At 52.2% G+C, this 24,253-nt stretch overlaps 1 protein-coding gene across 10 annotated transcripts; it reads left to right on the plus strand.

Moving 5' to 3' along the window:
- Positions 1-61: 61 nt before the first annotated feature.
- Positions 62-24,200, plus strand: UROS (uroporphyrinogen III synthase). Of its 10 annotated transcripts, none has more exons than XM_027529326.1 (10): positions 62-303; positions 8,436-8,524; positions 8,708-8,791; positions 10,302-10,398; positions 11,680-11,754; positions 13,754-13,828; positions 17,507-17,587; positions 18,422-18,507; positions 19,655-19,753; positions 23,467-24,197. In XM_027529326.1, the coding sequence occupies exons 2-10, from the start codon at positions 8,462-8,464 to the stop codon at positions 23,599-23,601; spliced, it is 795 nt and encodes a 264-aa protein (XP_027385127.1). In that variant the 5' UTR covers positions 62-303; positions 8,436-8,461; the 3' UTR covers positions 23,602-24,197. The 10 variants fall into 10 exon arrangements, 4 of the variants coding, with proteins under 4 accessions (XP_027385127.1, XP_027385129.1, XP_027385131.1 ...); XM_027529328.1 differs by having other exon boundaries at positions 193-369; positions 23,467-24,200; XR_003508938.1 differs by lacking the exon at positions 62-303 and adding an exon at positions 22,410-22,470 and having other exon boundaries at positions 19,009-19,753; positions 23,467-24,200.
- The last annotated feature ends 53 nt before the right edge of the window (positions 24,201-24,253 follow it).

Consider the following 24,253-nt stretch of genomic DNA (forward strand, 5'->3'; position numbering starts at 1 on the left):
CTCCTCACCACCGGCCCCCCCACTTTGCGCAGTGGTTTGATTCATCTCAATAGGTCGCTGGGCCTGGGTGTCAGTGCGCATGCGCGAGCTTCGGCGCCGGCCCCCTGGATCCCCCACCGCGGGTACAGGTGACCAGTAACTCGGGGCGGGGGCTTGGACTGTCGTCGTGGCAACGCTGGCCACGTGGTAAGGGGGCCGCCCTCGGGTCTGCGCTGAGCGTAGCAGCCGGGCAGCCTGCAGGCGGAAACCTTGAGAGTCCGCCCCGGCGTGGGCTCTTGCCCAGCGCCTCGCCAGCCCCGCCAGGTAGGTGTCGCTTGTGCACGGTACCGGCGAAGACACAAGACTTCCGCGGACGCACAGGGACCCGCCGTAAGCACCCCTTAGGTCGCTGCTGGCCTGGGTGGGCGCTGGGCCGTGGTGCGCGGTCCCCGAAGGGAAAGAAGGTCGCGGGACCAGAGCAGATGCCCCAATCCGGCAGGCGTTGCCCAGCACAGTCGGTGGCACAGCCTTGTCCGTAATCAGTGAATGCGATCCTGATACCTGCCCTTAGCCCACTGTCCTTAAGCGCATTTCTTGATCTGAAGGTTTCTTTAAAATCACGCATCAACCTCATCGGCTTTAGGGCAAGTTGTTGGTTCAGTCGCTAAGTTGCGTCCAACTCGGGGACCCCCATGGACTGCAGCAAGCCAGGCTTGCAATGCAGGAGACTCAGGTTGGATCCCTGGGTAGGGAACGTCCCCCTGGAGAAGGAAAGGAGTACCCATTACAGTATTCTTGCCTGGAGAATTCTATGGACAGAGGATCCTGGCCCATGGGGTCTCAAAGAGTCAGACACGACTGAGGGACTGACACTTTCACTTAGGGCTTTCCTGGGGGCTCAGACAGTAAAGGATCTCCCTTCTACGCACTAGACCTGGATTTGATCCCTGGGGTCGGCAAGATCCCCTGGAGTAGGAAATAACAATCCACTCCAGTATTCTTGCCTGAAAAATGCCATGGATAGAGGAGCCTAGCAGGCTATAATCCATTGGATCTAAAAAAGCCGGATATGACTGAGCGATTAACACTTTCAGGGCCTGTGGGGATATCTAAAGGACAGACCTGAGCCCATTTTGAGAAAACACAGTGGAGAGGACTGTGGTAAACTAGACAGTGTGTACCCAGCAGCTCTGCAAGTTGTGGCCAAGTGGAAAAGTCTGCCAGTGTTCTCAGTTCTTACTTTGCAAGAGAACCTGGAGTGCTGGACTTTTACCAGAAAACATGATTTGTAAAACTTGTGCCAAATAAAAGTCATCTACCAGTCAGATTTATCCCGCAGACTGCCAGTTTGCAGCCTGTTAATGTTATTTGGGGGAAAAAAGTCACTAGAGAAGAAAAGTCACTAGAGAAGACATCAGCTTTCTGATAGCGAGGTCTATAGTTTTCCTTTTTCTTTCTGTAAAATGAGCAGAGTAGGTGGGAAGTGCGATTGCAAAAAAGGAATGAGCTGTCCCTGACTCTGTTGCCCCCTTCGCCTCTGGCCCTCTATCTTTCCCGGCAACAGGGTCTTTTCCAATGAGTTGGCTCTTAGCATCAGGTGGCCAAAGTAATAGAGCTTCAGCTTAAGCATCAGTCCTTCCAGTGAATATTGAGGGTTGATTTCATTTAGGATTTACTGGTTTGGTCTTGTAGTCCAAGAACTCTCAAGAGTCTTCTCCACCACAGTTTGATCATAGGAATTCTATTTTTAATGTCTTGAGGAACATACTGTTTTGTAGTTTGCAAATTTTCCTCAATAAGCATGTAGTGCTTTAATAAGTTCAGTTCAGTTCAGCTGCTCAGTCATGTCCGACTCTTTGCAACCCCATGAGTCGCAGCATGCCAGGCCTCCCTGTCCATCACCAACTCCCAGAGTTCACTCAAACTCATATCCATCGAGTCGATGATGCCATCCAGCCATCTCATCCTCTGTCATCCCCTTTTCCTCCTGCCCCCAATCCCTCCCAGCATCAGAGTCTTTTCCAATGAGTCAACTCTTCACATGAGGTGGCCAAAGTACTGGAGTTTCAGCTTTAGCATCATTCCTTCCAAAGAACACCCAGGACTGATCTCCTTCAGAATGGACTGGTTGGATCTCCTTGCAGTCCAAGGGACTCTCAGGAGTCTTCTCCAACACCACAGTTCAAAAGCATCAATTCTTCGGTGCTCAGCTTTCTTCACAGTCCAACTCTAGCATCCATACATGACCACTGGAAAAACCATAGCCTTGACTAGCTGGACCTTTGTTGGCAAAGTAATGTCTCTGCTTTTCAATATGCTATCTAGGTTGGACATAACTTTTCTTCCAAGGAATAGGCGTCTTTTAATTTCATGGCTGCAATCACCATCTGCAGTGATTTGGGAGCCCAAAAAAATAAAGTCTGACAGTGTTTCCACTGTTTCCCCATCTATTTCACATGAAGTGATGGGACCAAATGCCATGATCTTCATTTTCTGAATGCTGAGTTTTAAGCCAACTCTTTCACTCTCTTCTTTCACTCTCATCAAGAGCCTTTTTAGTTCCTCTTCACTTTCTGCCATAAGGGTGGTGTCATCTGCATATCTGAGGTTATTGCTATTTCTCTCGGCAATCTTGATTCCAGCTTGTGCTTCTTCCAGTCCAGCGTTTCTCATGATGTACTCTGTATATAAGTTAAATAAGCAGGGTGACAATATATAGCCTTGACGTACTCCTTTTCCTATTTGGAACCAGTCTGTTGTTCCATGTCCAGTTCTAACTGTTGCTTCCTGACCTGCATATAGGTTTCTCGAGAGGCAGGTCAGGTGGTCTGGTGTTCCCATCTGAGAGGGGAAAAGCCTTTCTTTGTGCCTTGGGATTAGTCCCCAGTGTTGAGCTCATGGTCAGAGTGTGAGTTGGAGCAGTGAATGTGAATAAATGGACTACCCATGGTTTTTGTCCTTCAAGAAAGTCCAGTACTGACCCTGGGGAACTTCACTCAGTCAGGGACTAGATTGCCAACCCACTGGCTCACCTTCAGCTCAACTCAGAATTTATCTTTTTTTTTTTTTTTACTGGAATATAATTGCTTTACAATATTGTGTTTCTGCTGTACAACAGCATGAGTCAGCTATATGCATACATATATCCCCTCCCTTCTGAGCCTCCCTCGAACCCCCTCCCCCACCACCACCCCACCCCTCTGGGTCATCACAGGGCTTACAGCAGCCTCCCACTAGCTGCGTGTTTTACACATGGTAATGTATGTATGTGAATCGCAGTCTCCCGGTTCATCCCACCCTCCCTTCCCCCCGAGTCCACGTCTGTTTTCTACATCTGTGTCTCTCTTCCCGCCCTGGAAATAGGTTCATCGTACCATTTCTCTAGATTCCACATACATGCGTTAATATTTGATATTTGTTTTCCTCTTTCTGACTTATTAATGTTCCACTCTGTAAAATGGAGTCTGGAGTTTATCCTAAAGGAGCAGAGAGCTGGTAGCATATGCTTGGGAGACCGGGCCTGGGCTCCAGACCTGGGTTACATTTTATTATTACCTCTGCCAACTCCTGTGCTGTGCAGCCTGAGCACATTACTCAAATCTTCAGAGCTTTAGTTTCCTCTTCTGTAAAAAAGGAATAATCTCCCTTCCTTGCTGGTTTAAATGAGGATTGAGATCTTGCCTGTAAGATGCTTAGCCCCATAAATTACACATGTAAGTGCCAGATAAAAGGGCAGCTGCTTTTCTTGCTAATACTCAAAGCAGCAGAACATGGGTTAAAAGTATGGATTTGAGACGTGGCTCTCTTACCAGCAAAGAGGCCTTAATCAAGTCAATTCCCTGTCTCTTTAAGGAAAAGTGGCCATTCCCCATGCTCCAAAAATTGCTGAGTAAACCTAAAGCGTTGTTTTCCCACAATGTGAACAAATATTTGCTGAGCGTCTACTATGGGGAAGAAAGTGCCCCAGGGAAGCCATTGGTTCAGAGGCCCAGACCTATTTCACAGATTCAAGAACAGAGACCAAGAGAACCGCGAAGACCAGAACCCAGGCTTCAGCCCCTCTGGCACAAGATTCTCCCACACCACCAGGCCTCTTGCCAAAGTCCAAAGTGACTCACATACAAACCTTCTTGCATAAAAGCCTGAGAAGACCCCATTCTCCCCTTCCTGTTCCAGGCTTCCTCCTGTTGCTGCAATGCAGGTAACAGGTGTCAACTGAAAAAAAAATGTTTGTTTTAAACTTTATTTATTGATGGCTGCTCTGGATCTTCATTGCTGCGCACAGGCTTCCTCTAGCTGCGGTGCACAGGCTTCTCGTTGATCCTTAACCACTGGCCCAGCAGGGACGTCCCACCCCCTCCCTTGTTGAGACAGGGTCTGTGGACCTTTCTTTGAGCCCTTGGATTCAGCCCTGGGCTGGATTTGCCCAGTAGTTCAGTGACTGGTACCTGTCAGCTGTGAGAGGGTAGATGTGGAGGAGAATCGATTCTCTGCACAGTCTCAGCTTTAAACCTTCATTTACTAAGAAGAGTAGCAGAGTGTTGGCATGACTGAGTGCACGTGTCTGTTGATCTGTCTCTCGGTGAACTTGGTGATAGGGGTTCTGGGGTGGCCGAGAAGCTTCAGCGGTGGCTCCTCTTAGTTCTGCCTTAGAGATGCTTAGAGCAATGGCAGAGAAGGGCCAAGGACAGTATTTTATTTTTATTTTTCAAGTCCTGCAGCCCATCTCATGGAATTTCTAAGCAGTCATTATCCAGAAGGCGTCGGTTTTATTACCCGAGAGAACCACAGAGTAGAACCCAGAAGAAATATTTTCCTTATTTGCAGTGAATAGATTTGGTTTGCTCTCACATGTTTTTATTATCCAACTAAGGCTTCCCAGGCGGCCCAGTGATACAGAATCCATATGCTAATGCAGGAGACTCAGGTTCAATCCCTGGGCCAGAAAGATCCCCTGAAGAAGGAAATGAGGAGCCTGGCGGGCTACCGTCCATGGGGTCACAGAAGAGTCAAGCATGATTTAGTGACTACATAACAACAGCTGGGTAGCTGTCATTCATTATCTCCTTTGAGTCACTCCGTGCCTTGGGAGGGCAGAGGGTATTCCCATTTAACAGGGGCGAAAACAAGATCACGTCGTGGCCAGTCAGGCTGGGACCAGAACCCGACTCCCTTGGCCCTTAGCCCTGTGCTTGTTCGGTGACCCTGCACTCCCCTCCTTATGTTGCCCCAGAGAGAAAAGGGAAGAGAAAGAGCAAGCAGGACAGTACATCCATCAACAAGACATCTCCATTGCTGCTAAGTCCAGACTCCCTAACAGGGCCAGGCGAGGCCATCTCCCCACTCTCCCCTGCACACTCCAGCCGCCCCAGGCCTCTCCCCACCCCTCAGGCTTGAACCTGTGCAGCCTCCAGTCTGAACATGATCCTCCAGGAACATCGGGTCCTCCAGGAAGCATTCTGGGCTCTGCATGGGTGAGGATGTGGGTCCCACTGCTCTAACAGAGAACCGATAACATTGGTTGGAACAGAAGAGAACATTTCTTTCCTCTGATGTAAACACTCTGGCTGACTGGTGGCTCTGCCATGCAAAGAGGTCCTGCTCCTTGCATCGCCCCCAGGCAGGACCCTGCAGCTCTTACTGGCCAACGCCATCCATCCTCCACCCCGCAGGGAGGCAGGAAGGGAAGGGCAGGAACGGCACTTCCTGTCCAGGCGGGACCAGAAGTGTATGCATCACTTCAACTTCCATCCTCTGGACCAGCACCTCCTCACCTGACCATATCCATCTGCACATATTTGTCCCGGGCATCCATGTGCCCGACGTTATGAAGGGCTCCTGTCTGCGAGGGAGGAATGGATATCTGGGGATCCGGTAGATCCCCCTTTCTCAGTGAACCAGAGTCTCCCTGGTCCTTGCACTTGAGTCACGCCTGCCTTCTCCCCTGGGGAAGCCCCAGGCCCCTTTCTGTTGTTCAGTCACTAATCATGTGCGACTCTGCAGCACCCCAGGCTTCCCTGTGCTTCACTCTCCCGGAGTTTGCTCACACTCACATCCATCGAGTCAGTGATGCCATCCAACCATCTCATCTTCTGTCACTCACTTCTCCTGCCACCTAGCGGCATACATCCCTGAACCCCCAGATTGGGAGGTGTGTCAGCCAGGGTTCAACAGAGAGAACAGTAGGGGATATAATCAGGAGACTTGGTGCAAGGAATTGCCTTGCACAGCTGTGGGGGCTGGCGAGGAAAGGCTGGAATCCACGGTGCAAAGCCGACAGGAAGGGCAGGCTCGGGCACTACCTGCAGCTGCGGCCACAGGTGAATTACCTTCTTCCTCGAGGAAACCTCAGTTCTGCCCTTTAGGCCTTCCTAGTGACTGAAGCAGGCCCTCCCTGGTGACCTAGGATCACCTCTTTTACTAAAAGCCAACGAATGGTGCGTGGATCACCTCTTTAGAGTACCTGCCCAGCAACACCTAGGTTAGCATTTCTGAATAAATGGGGAAAACGAGCCCGGCCAAGTTGGCACCTAAGAGTGAGCATCCCGGAAAGGGGGAATTCTGGTTTCTGTGTTAGACGCGTGGTGAGTAATTTCAGGAAATGATACACACGATGCTGCTGCCTCTCTCCCCAAGTCCCCCCGCTCTCCAGCTAAGTGCTGGAAAGCAGCAGTAATTGAACTTGGCTTCATAATTATTAGTTCACCCAGGATTGGTTGCTTAGATACAAAGCAATTCATTTGGAGCCAGAGTTTCCTAAGATGTCCCATAGATGTTATAAGTTTCCAGAAATTTGTTCAGTGATTATTTATTAGTAATGGCTCCCAGCGTTAACACACTTCTGCTCCAAACAATATACTCTCTTTGACTGTTATCAACCACTGTATATTAATTAAGTAATTGCTAGTCTAATGCTACTTGCGGGATGTAATCTGCGTTTCCAGCCGAGTTTGTTCTGCAGGTCTTCGGTGGCTTTTGTTTTGAGACCTTTGGGTGGTTATAATGTGCTTTTTCCTCCTTTGATACAAGAGGAATTTAATGTTTATTGTAAAAATTGGATGATACAGAAAGAGATAGAGGAGAAAATAATCACCCTAGCCTAGCAGCAAAGAATATTCTTTCATGTCTATGTGTATGTAAAATCTGTAAGATCACACATGTTACGTAATTCTGTATCCTGCCTTTTTAAACTTAACATTATTTTGTGATTAAATAACCCGTGTAGTAAGTTGTTTATGAGTATTTTAGTGATTTTTTTTGTAGACTTGTACCATGATTTATTAGCTATTCTCTCCTTGTTGGACATTTACATTGTTTCTAATTATTTGCAATTATAAAGCATAATGCTAATGCTAATGCTAAGTCACTTCAGTCGTGTCCAACTCTGTGTGACCCCATAGACGGCAGCCCACCAGGCTCCCCCATCCCTGGGATTCTCCAAGCAAGAACACTGGAGTGGGTTGCCATTTCCTTCTCCAATGCATGAAAGTGAAAAGTGAAAGTGAAGTCGCTCAGTCGTGTCCGACTCTTAGCGACCCCATGGATTGCAGCCTAACAGGCTCCTCCGTCCATGGGATTTTCCAAGCAAGAGTACTGGAGTGGGGTGCCATTGCCTTCAGGATACAAACTTGCAGCTAAGTTTTGAGGATCTAATGAAGAGCGTGGTGGTTATAATCAACAATATTGTATTATCAACTTCAAAGCTACCAAGAGACTAGATCTTAATTGCTCTTACCACAGAAGAGAAATGATAATTTTATGAAGTGAAGAGATGTTAGCCAGTGTTACAGAGGTAATTGTGTCACAATGTATAAATGTATTAAATCACACTGTACACCTTAAACTTGCCCTATGTTCTGTGTCAATTAAAAAAAAAAAAGAATACCAGGATGAACACCTTTATGTTAATCTTTGCACATATTTATGAGTATCATCTTAGAATTTATTCTAAAACTGAAACTATAGGAAGAAAGGGTATAAAGTATGTATGCCTTTTGATATATATCAACAGGCTTTTTTCCAGGTTTCTCAAAAATTTTTGAAAGATTATCTCATGGTACTTGACCATATTGTAAAACATATGAGAAGAATCAATATAATCATTTCCTAAAGAGCTTATAAGCAACTGAGTAGATTTATCAAGAAATGGAAGTAATTATTCCTTTCCTTAGAAGATACTCATTTCTCTTATTTATTATTGATTCAACCCAGAATTTGCATCACTTCTCTTCTGTGAGTCTCTCAAGTGATATCAAGTGCCAGCCTGCTGTCCGCGGGCCTTATCGGTGACAGGGTCTTCAGAAGGAACAAGCCCATAAATGCCAAGTCACTGTGGGGGAGGGAGAGGCCAGCCAAGCTGCCGCTGATTACCTGCGCCCCACGCCCGCCCAGCCCACTGACCCTGCTCAGGAAGAGCCTTGGAAATCGAGTTAACATCCCCTTTCCCTGCCCCGTAGCACCCTGTAAGGACTGCCAGGCCATAATGAAGGTTCTTTTGCTGAAAGACCCCAAGGAGGACGACTGTGGCCAGGACCCCTACGTCAGGGTAAGTGCTTGGCACGCCCAGTCCCAGAACGCCTGGCCCTGCCTTGTGTTGAAGTCAATCAAGGGTGGGGCGATCTGCTAACAGTTGAGGAGTGGGCACAGTGTAAATTGTGAAACAGGCCCCTTTTCCTTATTTTCCAAAAAAAACCCCTGCCAGCTCAAAGCTGTATCCTTTTATTTGCAGGAGCTGGGATTATATGGGCTCGAAGCCACTTTGATCCCTGTTTTATCGTTTGAGTTTCTGTCTCTCCCCAGTCTGTCGGAGAAGGTAAGGTTCGCCAGCCTCTGAGCACCGTCGTTTTCCAATGAGACACCTTTGGTTTCCCTGGCATCCTTCCCAGCCTGAGTGGGAAGGACCCGTTGATGAGCACTCGTCTCACCGTCTGGCGACGTGAACTCACCTGCCCCAGGTCTCAGCTGCTGTTGGATCCTCAGCCCGAGCCTCTCAGAGGCGGGCCGCGGCGAGGCCCCACCTGCCTGCTCTCAGCGGTGCAGACCCTTCCCCTTCCTCCTCTCCTGCAGGCCACACCCCCCGACCTCAGCATAGAGCCCAACAGCTGTTGTTTCTTCCCAGGCCAGGCATCTTGGCCAGGTCCCCCAGCAGATAAGAGGGAGGGTTGGGGCTGCTGCCCCCGGGGTTGGGGTAATAGATTACAGCCGGGGATGGCCCCAGGGAAGCCCTGTCGGAACAGTTCCAGCTAAAGATTTGGTGCCCAGCAGTCTCCACCACTGTGCACCTGCCACCAGATAACCTCCCCAGGGGCTCTGTTCTGGACACATGGGCCAAGAGCCGGGGGGTTCACGGGATGGGTGTGCCCACCCCTGTCCACTGGGCTCCCCCCTTCCCCACCCCGCCCCCATGCTCTGCATATTGGAGTCTGCCTGTCACTCACGGAGCACCTGTCTGCTTTCTCCCTTCCGTTTGAGCTGAATGTTAAATTATTCGTTCAACAGTTGGCATCTGCCCTGACTATGTGCTGTGAGGACTATGTAAGGGACCCCCATAAGCAGCTTTAACGGAAGCAGAGCTCATCATCTGAGCTCGTTGCTAGGACCCCGATGGTCAGAAAAATGCTACAAGCAGGAGCCTGTCCATCACCCCCAGCTAGTCTGTTTCCTGAGGGGGTGTCTGAGCTCTGAAGCTCTGGTGGTGCGGTGAGTGAGTGCTCTGGCCTGGGCACCGTGGAGACACGTGCTCAGATCGCAGCTCCGGCCCTCACCTGGGCTGCTTCCTCATCCTCGACAAGCCTCTGTGTCTTAATCCGATCAAATCTTTGCACCCATCACAGGGTGCCTTCACATGTTCGGTGCAGGAATGTGTGTAAGACAGCCCACCACCTTGCTCAGAATACATGGTCAGTAGATTTTGTCCCCATTTTTATCTTCAAAAACCGGGGCTTCAGCATGGATATCGCTCCTTGAATATCCAGTTTATTATGGACGCAGGTCCAGTCTGCGGTCCTGCCTACACCCCAGCCACGCCCAGGCTGAGTCACATCCCCTCTGCTCCCTTATGCCTGCCACCCCACATCACACCGACCCGTCCCTCCCCAAGACCGTGAGCTGTTTGGGGGAAATGCTGTGAATTTACCTTGTGACCTTAAAGACCTGGAGTAGTTCCAGGCACATAGTGGGCTCTCCTGTCTTGAGTGGATGGAAGGATGGATGGATGGATGGATGGATTTAGTTTGCCTACTACTTTTGTGAAGATGTTGAATCTTGGGCAGCGTTGAACTTGGCCATCATATAAAATTCCTCTGCCATTGTTTGGTGTGCAGCTGTCTCATCCCGAAGGTTACGGGGGACTCATTTTCACCAGCCCCAGAGCAGTGGAAGCCGTGGAGCGGTGTTTGCAGAAAGACACTAAAGCTGAAGGTGAGGGCGGGGTCTGCTGTGAATCCCTCTGGATGTCACTCTGGTTTATCCCGTCGGTGATGCTCAGTCTATAAAGAGGTGCACCTCACGTTTGAAACAGCGCAGTGACTTTTGGTTCAAAAAGTATTTAGGTACCGAGTTCCTTTGTGCCTGTGTTACCTGTGGAGGGAAGATGAGATGAGATTCCCTCTTCTAGGCTGTTTCTTAGTGTCTTACCCAGAAGGACACTTAGCGTCACCCGGGAGCCTTCTGATGGGAGCGAGCACTTCGAGGTGCCGAGTCCCCAGGAAGCCGGACCGTGCTGCCTCCTAAACGCCCAGACGGGTGTCAGATCTTAGGAAGGAAAAACTAGTGTTTCCTTATCTTCTAAAAGGGTGTTGAATGCCAAGTGGCCTTACGATGCTTTTTTTTCCAGTGTTTCTTTAACCCATATTTTAAAATGTTTACTTTTGTCATAAAATGATAATGTCCTCTATAAAATTGTGTTTGTTCCTAACCCGAAATGTATCATCTCCACTTTGACCTAATGGATAAATGAGCCTTCCTATCTCAGAAGACAGTTTGTTGACTGCTTTGGTTTATGTCCCAGATAAAATCAGTTGTATCAGACGGCAGAGGACGGGGTGGATAGATAGCATTACCAACTCAGTGGACGTGAATTTGAGCAAATTGCAAGAGTGAAGGACAGAGGAGCCTGGCACGCTGCAGTCCAGGGGGTCGCAAAGAGTAGGACAGTGAGTAAACAGCAGTTGCTGTATTAGAGATGTAAATCGCCTCTTTTTCACGAGCAGTAACTTTTTTCTCTAAAAGTCTAGATTTGGGGGGAATTCCCGGGTGGTCCAGTGGTTAGGGCTCAGTGCTTTCACTGCTGTGGCCGTGGGTTCAATCCCTGGTCTGGGAGCCAAGATCCCACAAGTCTCATGGTGTGGCCAAGGGAAAAAGGGTAGATTTTTATATTTTAATGTCACCAAGCAAATTAATTCTTCATTATGTTTGTTTACTAGTATTCATTAAAATGCTTCTAGTGCCAGCTGTGGAAATGACTTAATATTTCAGGCAAGGCATACTGACACATTTGGCCAAAGTGATTTTTAAAAACTTGCCTGCAGACTATGAATAGAATATAAAAATGGATTTTAGTTTGAGATGCTGTTTCTTTATATCTGGTCATTAAAAGTTTGCCTTGCTCACAAGTTTTTTAGGATGAACAAACAGCCACAGGCAGCAGTCCAAACGGCCACCGTGGTATTTGCAGCTCACATCGAATTTCATGTTTTACAGTCTGGAAAAAGTCTCTGAAAGAAAAATGGAATGCTAAGTCGGTGTATGTGGTGGGAAATGCTACTGCTTCTCTAGGTAAGCAGTCAAGGCCCAAATAAAACACCAGAGTATGACTGTGATATTGTGATTATAATAAAAAATGTATATTTGGTCTTTATCCCTATTCCTGGCCCAGGCCTCCTAAAACCCTTGGAATTTCCTAAATGATAAGAAAAAAAAAGGTGTCTTTTGTTATTCATAACAGACCTCTTTCAACTCCATCTGAGTTGACTTCACTGAGGTGACTTTTGGGAAGCCCTTAGACTGGGGGCTAGTTGCCATTGGAACCAGTCCCGTGATTCTAGTGGGAACTTTCAGATCCTGCCCTCCCTGCCCCCCACCTCCAGGGAGAAGGATGGTGGGGTGCCCAGAGGTTGAATTAATGACCAGTGACCAATGATTTAGTCGATTGTGCCCATGCAACGGAGCCTCCATAAAAATCCAAAGAGCAGTTTCACAGAGGAGCTGGGAGGCCCAGGCCCCCCGAACCATCCCTGCCCGATGCAGCTCCTCCATCTGGCTGTTCATTGACACCCTTTGAAATACCTTCGTAAGAAGTCAGCAACAGTAAATTACACCTTTTCCCTGAGTTCTGTGAGCTGTTCTAGCAAGTGACCCAACTCAAGGAGTGGGTCAGGAGACCCTCTGACTCAGAGCCGGTCTGTCAGAAGCACGAGCGATGACCTAGGTCTGAAGTGGGGGCAGTGTGATCCGGGGGGCTGAGCCCTGCATCCTTGGGATCTGACGCTGCCTCCTTGGAGAGCGCGTCAGACATGAGTTAGGTTGTCAGACACCCAGCGGAGAGCCGGAGAACTGCTGGGTGTGGAAAACCCACCCCCAGGGCAGCCAGCGAGCAGAGGTGTGAGTGTGGTGGAGAGCAGAGAAGAGAGGGGAACAGGAGATGTCCTTCCCCACTGACCTGACTTAGTTCATGGAGCCCCGTGGTTCAGTTTAAAACAGATTCTTTTCCTTACTCAGTTTATAACAAGTAATTAGTCAACCACATAATGATCCCGATAAGGCTGTGGTAAAATAAATGCATTCAGATATGGCTAAATGGCATTGAAAATCGGTTCCCGTGTTTTGAGAAATACTTGGTCCCCATGTATTCAAAGGCTTTACCAAATCATTTGTACCTTTTGGCCCACTAATCCCTTCTCTGGTAATCTATCCAAAGGTAGTAATCCCAAATAGGAGAAATGTTTTTATCATTCAGTCGCTCAGTCGTGCCCAACTCTTTGCGACCCCATGGACTGCAGCACGCCAGGCCTCCCTGTCCCTCACCAACTCCTGGAGCTTGCTCAAACTCATGTCCATAGTCGGTGATGCCATCCAACCATCTCCTCCTCTGTCGTCCCCTTCTCCTCCCGCCTTCAATCTTTCCCAGCATCAGGGCCTTTTCAGATGACTCAGTTTTTCGCATCAGGTGGCCAAAGTATTGGAGCTTCAGCTTCAGCATCAGTCCTTCCAGTGAATATTCAGGACTGATCTCCTTTAGGATGGACTGGTTGGATCTCCTTGCTGTCAAAGGGACTCTCAAGAGTCTTTGTGGGGGGAGGGTTGGGATACACAACTATATCATAGTGTTACTTATAATGTAAAAAAATGAAAAACCCCAAGTGTCCACGAACAGGGGAAGAGTTCAATTTAAATTATGACAGATCTGTGTGATGGTTATGTCGTTTCTTCTTTTATATATACATCTTTATTTTGAAGGGAACTTATAGGAAAGGTATAAATACAAGGCAAAGAACTTAATTTTTCCTGAACCTTTTGAGAGTAAGTTGCTAATTTGACCCCGCATCACCTAAAGCCACAGGTCTGGGGGCCGCGGGGGCGGGGGGGGCCGCGGGCTGGGACCCAGCTCCCTCTCAGGTACATGATGCCTCCTCCCACCTCCCACACCAGCTTCCAAGGGGAGACACTCCATGTCTTTGTAAAGCACCTGCCTTCGTCTTTGCACCTTTAAAAAAATGACCCTGGAACAAAAGGACTTAAATAACCATGTAAACAAATAGATGTTGTTGTTTTCCAGTGAATAGAATTGGCCTGCATACAGAAGGAGAAACCTGTGGAAACGCAGAAAAGCTTGCAGAATACATTTGCTCCAGTAAGTAGAGTAGGGCCCCGGTGAAGCCCGGTGCTGCTGTTGGGGGGGCCTCCCAGCCAGCACCTCGGGGGAGGGCTGTCTCCTCGGTGCTGTCTTAGTAACGACACGGCTGGTCTGAGTGTGTGCGCCCCTCTGCGTTCACGGCGCCTTGCATCTGCTGCTGTCTTATATCAGGTGCCTTGTATCTGCTTCCGTCTGTGCTGGTCTGAGGTTCAGCCCACTGCCCTCCACCTGCTCCACCCAAGGAGACAACTCGAACTTGACACAGAGTGAAAGGGTTGGAGACAAACCAGGAACAGGATTTTCTGGGAGTCGTAAGGGGCGGGTGGAGGCAGCAGGAGCTCCTGGGCACTGTCTGTCTGTCTGTCTGTCTGCCAGCTCTCCCGCCTGTCCTTCCTTGTGGGAACCTCTTCCTTCTCTGAATTCCCTCCCCCACAAAGCCCACTCCTCCGTGAAAAAGCACCCCCTGCCCCCTCATAAGCTCATCATTGGGCAGCACATGGGCTGAGACTTAGAATGGCACAGGTTCTAGGGAGATTTGTATTTCAGTAGGGATTAGGCTTTGCACTGGTTATGAAATTCTCAGCTTCTGACATGAGAGTTCTGTTTGGAGCAGAACTCTCGAAGAGAAAGAACAGAGGCTCAGTGTGTCTGTAGGGGAGCCCCCACTCAAGTTGTGTGTCCCAGACCCCCTGCCGTGCCTGCTCCAGCTGCACACAGGTGCTCACATAAGCGTGTGTCCTTGTCATGTTGACCCCTCCCTGACGGATGCGTGACATCAGACACCCACGTGAAGGATGGTGTCTCACCTTCTGTTACTGAGGGGATCAGGGCTGTGCCCCTCGAGGTCAGGGGCTGTGGGCCTGTCCTTTGAGGACCAGATGCAGGCGGCCGTGCGGGCCCGTCCTCTGCCCATCGTAAATGAGAGCGGCCGTAGACCACGTGCTGGGCTCTGACCCGGGGCCGCGGTGTACAGGCCTCTCTAGAACTTGCCTGGGCTCTGACCCGGGGCCACAGTGTATAGGCCTCTCTAGAATTTCCCTGGGCTCGGAGACAGGGCCGGTTGGTTGCTGACGCCCAAGGTGTTGCTGTGAGTTTGTCCAGGAGAGGGTTTTGTCTTCTGTGTCCCTGGTGTTGGCATCGGGTGGGCAGGGAGGGCAACACCGTACCCGGGGACTGGACGGCTTCCGGGGCCATTTTGTGTGGGCGTAGCGTGTTGGAGCGTTTGTTCTCCAGGTGGCGCTGGCCTGTCTCGATCTCGCTGAAGTCTTAGGGGTCCCTGCTGTCAGGAGCCAGTGCCGTTGGTGAAGGACTCGGGCTTGTGTGTTTCTGTTGACCCCGGGAGGCACTCCTGCAAGAGTCCTGGGTCATCCCCTTCCCGTAGGCCAGGCCTCCTGGCGCTCAGGCTGCAGACAGTGGATTTTGCAGGTTCCCATTCACTCTCCTTTCCCCACTCTTCTTTTATGAATGATCTTATTTGCTGTTTCCTGCGTCACTGTCACGCTGGTGTTGAGGGCTGGGCATTACCGGGTGGTCAGCGTGGCCCTGGCGCCTCTGCACCACCGTCCACTATGGTCCTCTGTGGGAGCCACGTGTGCCTGTTTAAATTAATCAAAGTGAAAAAACGAAAAACGTGTTTCCCCGTCACACGGAGCACAGGCCACAGCTCAGCCACCTCTCTCAGCTCAGGGCACCGCAGGAACGCCCGGGTGCCCCAGGGTCGCCCAGCGTGCTGTTTGGCAGGCTTGTCGAAGCTCCGGGGGGGATCGGGACCATCCAGGGTCCCAGAGCTCTGAGGGGACAAGCGGGAGGACGGACTCCCCACGGCTCGACCAGCGTTCACCTATGGGTCCTAACGAACCTTCAGTTCCCAAGTAGAATCATATCTAAATGAGAACTCATCCTGACTGATAAGGACTTGCCCCTGGTTTCGCCTAGATGTTAACGATTTTCTCGGAAGTCCACTCTGAAGCTTGATCTTAAAAGGCAAGAAGGCATTCCCAGTGCTTGGAGTAGAAAGGCCAGTTCGTAGTCACTGCTTATTTGTTTGACTGAAACACTTGTTTACTCTGTGACGGGCACTGTTAGAGCGCTTAAAGCCATCACCTCGGTGAGTCTGGTAGTTTCTTGTTCTGATGGACAGGTCTTCCCTCCCAGGGTGACCCTGCTGGCGGAAAAGAAAGGATGAGTGAAGTGGTCAGAGGTAGAAGATGACTCTTAACAGCATCTTCTGAGAGAAAGAGAAGGAGGGGAGGGCATCAGAGGCAGGCATTGTGCGGGTTATTTATTGATGTTTAATCTCCCTGGATTATAGTTGATTGGTTACTCAGGTTATCTGAACTGTCCCCCTGGACTTGCAGCTGAGCTGACCGACAGTTTGTTCCTGCCAACCTGTCCACTTCCTGGGCTCTCCTTCGCGCGCCCACCCCCACCCAGCCTCATCATCCTGATTATCCACTGTTAAGTGCCCGCCCCTAACAGGCCTGAGAGGGCACAGACCTGGAGGCCGTTAGAGTTTCACAGACATGCGTCTCCTCCAGCGAAATGACATTTACACACACCCTCTCATCACCCGCATCGCCTGCAGAGACTGAAGCCCCCGCCCCGGCCAGGTAGCAAGCACTCAAGGACTTTCCGCACAGCTGCCGTCTTCTGCCCAGCAGGCCAGGCCCCCTTCCTGTTAAAGGAGCGCAGAGCATCCGAGCCCCGAGGTTCACCATCCTGTGTGGGGTTAGACTCCTGCCAGGCCCTGGTCGCTCCCTGTCGTCCCGGGGAGACCTCACCGCTCACCTCTGCAGAACACTCAACCAGCTTTCACACTGGCCTATTTAGCTGAGCTCATCCCAGAACGGAATTTTTTAAATTCATTCATTCATTGTTTTCCATAAACGATCTTACGACAAAGAGGAAGAGTGGTGTGGTCGAGCAGTGCCCTGGTGGGAGATACCGTCAGTTTCCATGGTGATGAGATGGGCCGTGGGCGTCCTTACCCCGGAGGCTGTCAGGCTGTTTGCCATCAAGCCTCCACTCTTGGGGAGCATTCTGACACCTGACGGCCCATCGGTTTTGTTGGGAGCTTCTGTCTCCATGGTGTCTCCACAATTCTGCAAATAGAGGCCTCCAGCTGATTCTCCCAGAGCGGAGATGTACGCAGGGGGAGGAGGCAGGGCCGTTCTGAGCAGGCTGGGCTCCCCCCAGCGTCCCTCAGCCCCTGAGGCACCTGGCCTGGCGGCTGCCATCCCCACCATAACAAAAGTGGCCCTGCAGCTGGTCTCTGCTGGGGTGGCTGCACATCCATCATCCATGCTCAGCTCCCATTTGCTGCCTGTCCGTGGAGCCCAGGTTCCAGCTACTTCCCTTCCAGCCGGTCCCCTCAGGAGGCAGAGACTGTTACTCTGGGGCCAGTACTGGGCCTGACCTCTGACCCAGCTCTGCATGCTCACCGCTGCCCGGGGCCACCAGGGTGGGAGGGGCTTCAGAAGGTGGGGGTACCACAGCCCCAGGCACGCGTGGATGTTAGTGTTCCACATGCTGCCCCCCACCCCATCATGACCCCGAGAGCTTCCTCCACTCGGTCCTGGAACCGACCTGACCCAGGGCGGGGCCTGGGGCTGTGCCTCCCACACCCCTGACACGTTACCCCTGGCCTGTCTACAACGCCCGCCTGTTTACTCACAGGGGAGCCTTCGGCACTGCCTCTTCTGTTTCCCTGCGGAACCCTCAAGAGAGAGATCCTGCCAAAAATGCTCAAGGACAAAGGTGACTGAATGCACTGGCCCTCTGGGCCATGCCTGCCCCGGCCTGTCCGGGGTCCCGAGAGCCCGCCTGCGCAGTGACAAAGTGTCACCCCAGAGCCCTCGAGGGAGGGCACGGCTGGGCTGGACCGCTGGGCCGGGAGGTGGGCGCCCCTCATGTTAGGTTCAGGGTGCAGGCACTTTCCTACTTTAGATTCGCTCCCCACCAACCCGCTCAGCTCAGCTGGGGGTGGTGGGGGGCCCAGAGCCCTCACCAGGACCGCGGTGGCAGTAGGGTGGTCGGGACCCCCAGGTAGGCACACGGGGAAGCCAGTCTTCAGGGAGAGCTGATCTCATCAAGCACGGGGCGGCCTGCAGCTCAGCTGACCTAGACCTGCTCCCACTCCAACCCTGGGCTCCATCCCCGGGTGCCAGGGACCGAGCTGTCTGGGCCCCCGAAAGCTCGTGGCCGCTGACGCCCCAGGCTTACAAACCCCCGTGCGGTCTGCCTCCAGCTCTGGCCCGCAGGGTGGGAGTCCACGCGGACAGCAGCCATGGCGGGAGTGGCCAGGGCCAGGCCTGTGGACAGTTCACATAGATGCGGGGACAAAAGGAATCCGTGGTCCCGAGGGGGCTGAGGCTTCGGGACCCCGTCCTTCCCTGTCATCTCCGCCTCCTGCACCGTGTGACTGCTCCGCAGCATAGGGTGGGGTGCGGAGGGCCGGCCCAGCCCCCGTCCCTCGGTGCCCGGCCACTTGTTCCGGGAGAGTTGTGTGGCCCTGGGGGACCTCTACTAACGGTGCCCTGTGGTCCGTTCCCGGCACAGTAAAGTGTGTCTCCTGGTCTCCATTGTGTCCAGGGATCCCCTTGGAGAGTGTAACCGTCTACCAGACTATTCCACACCCAGGGATCCAGGGGAACCTCACCAGCTACTACACCCAGCAGGTGCGTGCCGCTTCCCGGGAGCTCGGGCCGGGGGCCCCCAGGTGGCACAGGCAGGGCTGAGGGGCGCCAGCCTCCCGATGCTGGTTCTACTGTCCATTGCAGATTGTGACTCGCGGTGGGGGGCGGGGAGTGTCCCATCTTTTGGTTCCATCTCTGTATCTGGGAAGTAGGAACAGACCCATCTGGTAAGGTTTTTCAAGGGTTAAAGGAGATAATTTACACAGAGCCCTCTGCGTAGCATTCAAGACTGAGAAAGCCCGGGGTCAGCAGTGGCCGTGACACAGTTCCTCGCCGTGGGGCAGCGGTGGGGCTGCAGGGCAGGGGCCGAGAGGGGCGAGGTGCACACCAGGCGGGCCCACGGGGTGGGGCGTGGTCTGGGTTGAGCTGGGGAGGCAGCGGGAACCTTTGGAGGCTTCAGGCAGAACAGTGCTCGGCTCTTGTGGGGTTGATGGGAGCTTTCCACGTCTGCACCCAATAAGACGCCTCCCCTTCCTCCCCCAGGACAGGCTTCCGAATGTCTTGCTGGCCTGAGAGGCCCTGTTAGCACCAACCAGAGCAGAGAGGCCCAATGGGCCCATTTGTCTGCTCCATCTCCAGAAGGCACGGAGAGGGCCAGGGAGCAGGCTCGCTGCTATCTGACTTGATCGGTGCTCTTTGGCCACAGGAGCTGGAGGCGCTGTCCACTTGCCTGGGTGCTGGGTCCCCGGTGCCTGTGTCCTCTGGCCGGGCAGACGCAGACCCGAGGGTGGCAGAGTGCCCAGGAAACAGCACCCAGCCTCCCCCACCCCCTCTAAACAGTTCTCGACCTGGGCTCCATCTCTAGGGAGCCCAGGACCCAAACCAGTGGGAACCCTTCTGCTGCAAATGCCCCCAGGCTGTCCCGGGGTGCACCCTGGGCTCCAGGAGTGATGGTGACCAGCTGGGGAGCATCTCTCAGTGAGGACCCTCCTGCTGTGAATGCCCCCAGTGTGCACCCTGGGCTCCAGGGGTGGTCACCGTCTGGGGAGCATCTCTCAGTGGGGACCCTCCTGCTGCGAATGCCCCCAGGCTGTTCCAGGGTGCACCCTGGGCTCCAGGGGTGATCGGCTGGGGAGCCTCTTTCTCCTTGGTCCCTGGCAAGGGACTGACTCTGTTCTCCCCTCTCCAGGGTGTTCCCGCCAGTATCACATTTTTTAGTCCCTCTGGCCTGACACACAGTCTCAAGCACATTCAAGAGTTATCTGGTGACAGCATTGGCCAAATTAAGGTAAGATATTCAGTGGGCTTTTGGTCTTTTTCTTTCAGATTCTTTTGTTTGTTTGTTTTAGCTTTTACTAATTATCCTAGAATTTCCGTGCAAAGCCAAAGCACTCCTGACCTCGCAGAGTCCCTGATGGCAGCTCTGGAGAAAAGGCAGGGCTGGACCGCCCTGCGGTCCAGGGCTCGGGCCTCTGCACTTCCACCGAGGGGAGTTCCACCCTGGTCCAGAAGTCCTCGTGCTGTGCAGCGCGGGCATCAGGACTCCCAGGCCCCTGCGCACAGCTCACAGTGCCGCTTCCTGGCTGGTGCTCTTGCACAAGTTACTTAACCTCTGAGCCTGTGCTGCGTGAAGACAATTATCCCTTTGTGGTCTTCGTAGACATGTGCATGGTCTTCCCTGATAGGTTCATTGAAAGAATTAAGTCAAGCCCTTAGCTCAAGGCCTGGCTCAGTTATGAGCATGCTTCCCCTTGTTTCCCATCTGTCTTGAAATTAGGTATTCTAAATCCTTTCTCCTTTTTGTGGTTTTTAACTCAAAGGATTTCCATTTGTACTCTTTAGGAGTCGGCAAGTAATCACAGCCCTGTAATGGGGATGCTCTTAAAGGGCCTGAGGAGGACTGGGGAAGGGCTGCTGGTGTGACTGGGAGCCCCCAGCACAGGCCCCAGCACACCAGGGGGTCGGGGCTGTCTCTGCCTTATAGACTGGTTCCCCACTCCCACCCCAGCCCCAGGCAGGTGCCCAGAGACGGAACACTGGCCTTAGCGCTGGGCTGTTGGGGGCCCGGCGGGGAGTGGGCTGCCCTGCTCCAGGGGCCCCGTCCGCAGCCTGGGTCCAGCCCCGTGGGCTCCGTGGGTCCAGCCAGGCCCCTGGTGGTGAGTCTGACAGCAGAGCTCTCTAGACACCCCCCGCTCCTGTGACCAGCCCGTGTCAGGGGGAGTAAAAGGCTCACGTGGAAACGTCATCTTGTGACCAGATTGCTTCTGCTGAAATTATGCTTTCTATTTGCCAGTTCCCGACTTCAGGGAGTTTCTTTCTTTCTTTTTTTATTTTTATTTTTTTTTAAGAAAAAAGCAGCTTTATTGAGATATAATTCACACACCATGAAATTCACTTTTTATGACTTAAATATGTACCTTTTAAAGTGTACAGTTCAGGGCGTTTAGTAAATTCACGGAGTTGTGCCGCCATCACCCTCTCTCGTTCTGGAACATTTTAGTACCACGAAGGAAACTGCGTGCCGTGAGAGTCACGCCCCAGCCCCCAGCCCCCACTGGCCTTCTCCCCGTCTCTGCGGATCTCCCTGCGCTCTGGACTTCTCATACAAACGGAGTCTCGCCGCATACAGCCTGTGGTGCCTGGCTCGTTTCACTTAGCCTGATCGCCTCAGGGCTCACCCACATCGTCATGTATCGGTTCTTCATTCTTCTGCGTTACCACACAACAGTCCATTCTGTGAATAAACCACCTTTTATTTGTCCATTCATCAGCTGATGGACGTTTAGACTGTGTCCTCTTGAGCCATCATGAGTAATAGCTGAACATTTAAATACAGGCTTTTGTGTGTGTGAACACGTGTTCTCATTTCTCTTGAGTGTATACCTAAGTAGAGTTGCTAGCTCATATGGTGATTTTATGTCTGACATTCTGAACAGCTGCCAAACTGTTCCAAAGTGGCTGTACCATTTTGCAGTCCCACCAGCAATATATGAGGATTCTAATTTCTCCATATTCTTGCCAACACTTTTTTTTTTTTTTGTCTTTATGATTATAGTCATTCTAGTGGGTATGAAGTAGTTTCTTAGCAGTTTGGGTTAGGATTTCCGTAATGACTAAAGACACTGAGCATCTTTTCATGGGCATGATGACCATTTTGATACCTTCTTTTTTAAAAATTTTTTATATTTATGTATCTTTACAATATTGGTTTGATTTCTGTCATGCATCAACATGAATTCACCTTATGTGTACACCTGTCCCTTCCCTCTTTAATCTCTCTCCCACCTCCCACCCCTTCCCACCCCTCTAGGTTATCACAGAGCACCAACTTGAGTTCCCTGAGTCTTACCATTTTGATATCTTCTTAAGAGAAACGTCTGTTCACATCCTTGCCACTTTTAAACTAGGTTATTTGTCTTTTTGCTATTGAGTTGTAAGAGGTTTTTTTTTTTGGATGCAAGTACCTTGTTAGATATATGATTTGCACAAACTTCTTCCCATTCCATGAGTTGTCTTTTTGCTGTGTTGATGGTGTTCTTTGAGGCACTGCTGCTGCTAAGTCACTTCAGTCGTGTCCGACTCTGTGTGACCCCAGAGACGGCAGCCCACCAGGCTTCCCCGTCCCTGGGATTCTCCAGGCAAGAACACTGGAGTGGGCTGCCGTTTCCTTCTCCAATGCATGAAAGTGAAAAATGATAGTGAAGTCGCTCAGTCGTGTCTGACTCTAACGACCCCATGGACTGCAGCCTACCAGGCTCCTCCGTCCATGGGATTTTCCAGGCAAAAGTACTGGAGTGGGGTGCCATTGCCTTCTCCGTCTTTGAGGCACAGAAGTTTGTTTTAACCAGTGTTCTATTTTGTTGCTTGTGGTTTTCATCGTGTGTCTCAGAAACCATTGCCTCGTCCACGGTCATGAAGATTCACTGCTGTGTTTTCTGTTGCAGTTTTAACTCTGACATTGAGGTCTCTGATCCGTTTTGAGTTAATGTTTGTGCATGGTGTGAGGTAGGGGTCCAGCTTCAGTTTTTTGCCTTAGGGAGGTCTCTGAAGGGGTAGCTGCTTTGTGGAAGGGGTGGGAGTGTGGGGTTCCACGAGCCCCAGCTTCTGTGCGAGCAGCCTCCTTCCTTGCCCCCCACACCCCCCTGGGGAGGAGCACCAGGCCACCGCTTCCTAAGACTGTGCAAAGGCGGTATCTCGTTCTCTCTCCTGCCAGCCTGCCTGGGGAGGGGCGGATGGGGGTGCCGGGCAGGGGCTGCCATTTTCAGGGGGCTCACCGTCACAGACCACTCCTGGGCAGGTCCCTGTCGGTGGTGTGAGCACAGAGTGGGGTGGGATGAGCACCTTCTCTCTGCCTGAAGCTGTCAATCTTCCCATTTCACCACCACCCCCCCACCCCAAGCCAGCACTGAGAGGCAGGGTGATTGAGCCCCTTTTACAGATGAGAAAACTGAGGATCGGAAAGGCTAAGTGATTTGCAATGACAGCTGGCAGGGGCCAGAGTCACAGCAATACGTGGCCCAGGCCACTGAAGCTTCTAACCTAGGATAATGATGGTCCTGTGACCACCGACGGGCACCAGGTGTGGGTCTGTGCCAAGCCCGGGCCAAGTGGTCACACGTGCTGCTCATCTAACTCTTGGAGCAGCCGGATGAGCAAAGCTGTTAACCTTTCTGCTTCATGGAGGTGGGGACGGAGGCCTGCAGGGGGTAGGTCACCCTGAGGCCACTGTCCTGTGGAGCTGCCGTTTGAACCTGACCCCCTGGCTCCGGGCCCCGGTCTGGACTGCTCTGCCTCCATGGGGGGCCCAGCTGCCGCCCCTGCCTCACAGAGAACCCCTTTCCAGGCTTTGTTCTGTGCTCCCACCACAGAGGTCCTGACCAATTCCAGACGTCGTCCTAACAGGATGTCCTGACGGGCCCTGCACCCAGCCCCACTGCTTCCCCTCCAACCCCCCACCGAGGCCTGCGGCTCCGCTGAGACCCCTCTGTCTTCTCCCTGCAGTTCGTGGCCATCGGCCCCACCACGGCCCAAGCCCTGGCCGCACAGGGCCTGCCCGTGAGCTGCACCGCGGAGAGCCCCACGCCACGCGCCCTGGCCGCCGGCATCAGGACGACGCTCCAGCCCCACACGTGCTGAGTGTGAGGCCCTGGCGCCCTCCCCTGGCTGGGTTGCTGCCTCCGTGTGAAGCCAGGCATTGACAGGGGCTCCCAGGAGGCTGCTGCCCTCATGCTTCTGCCTCCTGCCCGAGGAGAACACCCCCTGCCCCCCGCCCAGCACCCAGGACCGGACAGGCCATGGGGCCGGCATCAGGCCCACAGGCACCTGGCGCCCCCCCAGGGAGGCCAGCGCGGACCCTTGCCCGGCGCACACGGCTCCTCCAGCGGCAGGAAGGAAGCCAAATAAAGCTCGCTGGCCACTCGGGCTGACCGTGTGTCCCTGTCACTTGCTGTGTTTGGGGAAGAAGCAGATGCGCCCTCGTGCTGAGAACCGACAGACCTGGCATGAACATAAAGTTTGCTGCGTGTGAAGGAGTTTTATCCTCTTGTGAAAAAGAACCTCTGGGCTGCCCAGGTGAATAAAGTTTGCTGCGTGTGAAGGAGTTTTATCCTCTTGTGAAAAAGAACCTCTGGGCTGCCCAGGTGAATAAAGTTTGCTGCGTGTGAAGGAGTTTTATCCTCTTGTGAAAAAGAACCTCTGGGCTGCCCAGGTGAATAAAGTTTGCTGCGTGTGAAGGAGTTTTATCCTCTTGTGAAAAAGAACCTCTGGGCTGCCCAGGTGACGCTAATGG

The sequence above is a fragment of the Bos indicus x Bos taurus genome, chromosome 26 (assembly GCF_003369695.1).
Source record: "Bos indicus x Bos taurus breed Angus x Brahman F1 hybrid chromosome 26, Bos_hybrid_MaternalHap_v2.0, whole genome shotgun sequence".
Taxonomy (NCBI): Eukaryota; Metazoa; Chordata; class Mammalia; order Artiodactyla; family Bovidae; genus Bos; species Bos indicus x Bos taurus.

Coding starts and splice junctions, on each gene's coding strand:
- UROS (XM_027529326.1), top strand. CDS start 8,462: ATGAAGGTTCTTTTGCTGAAAGACCCCAAGGAGGACGACTGTGGCCAG. Junction 18,508..19,654: donor CCAGCTACTACACCCAGCAG/GTGCGTGCCGCT, acceptor TCCCCTCTCCAG/GGTGTTCCCGCCAGTATCAC. Junction 19,754..23,466: donor ACAGCATTGGCCAAATTAAG/GTAAGATATTCA, acceptor TTCTCCCTGCAG/TTCGTGGCCATCGGCCCCAC.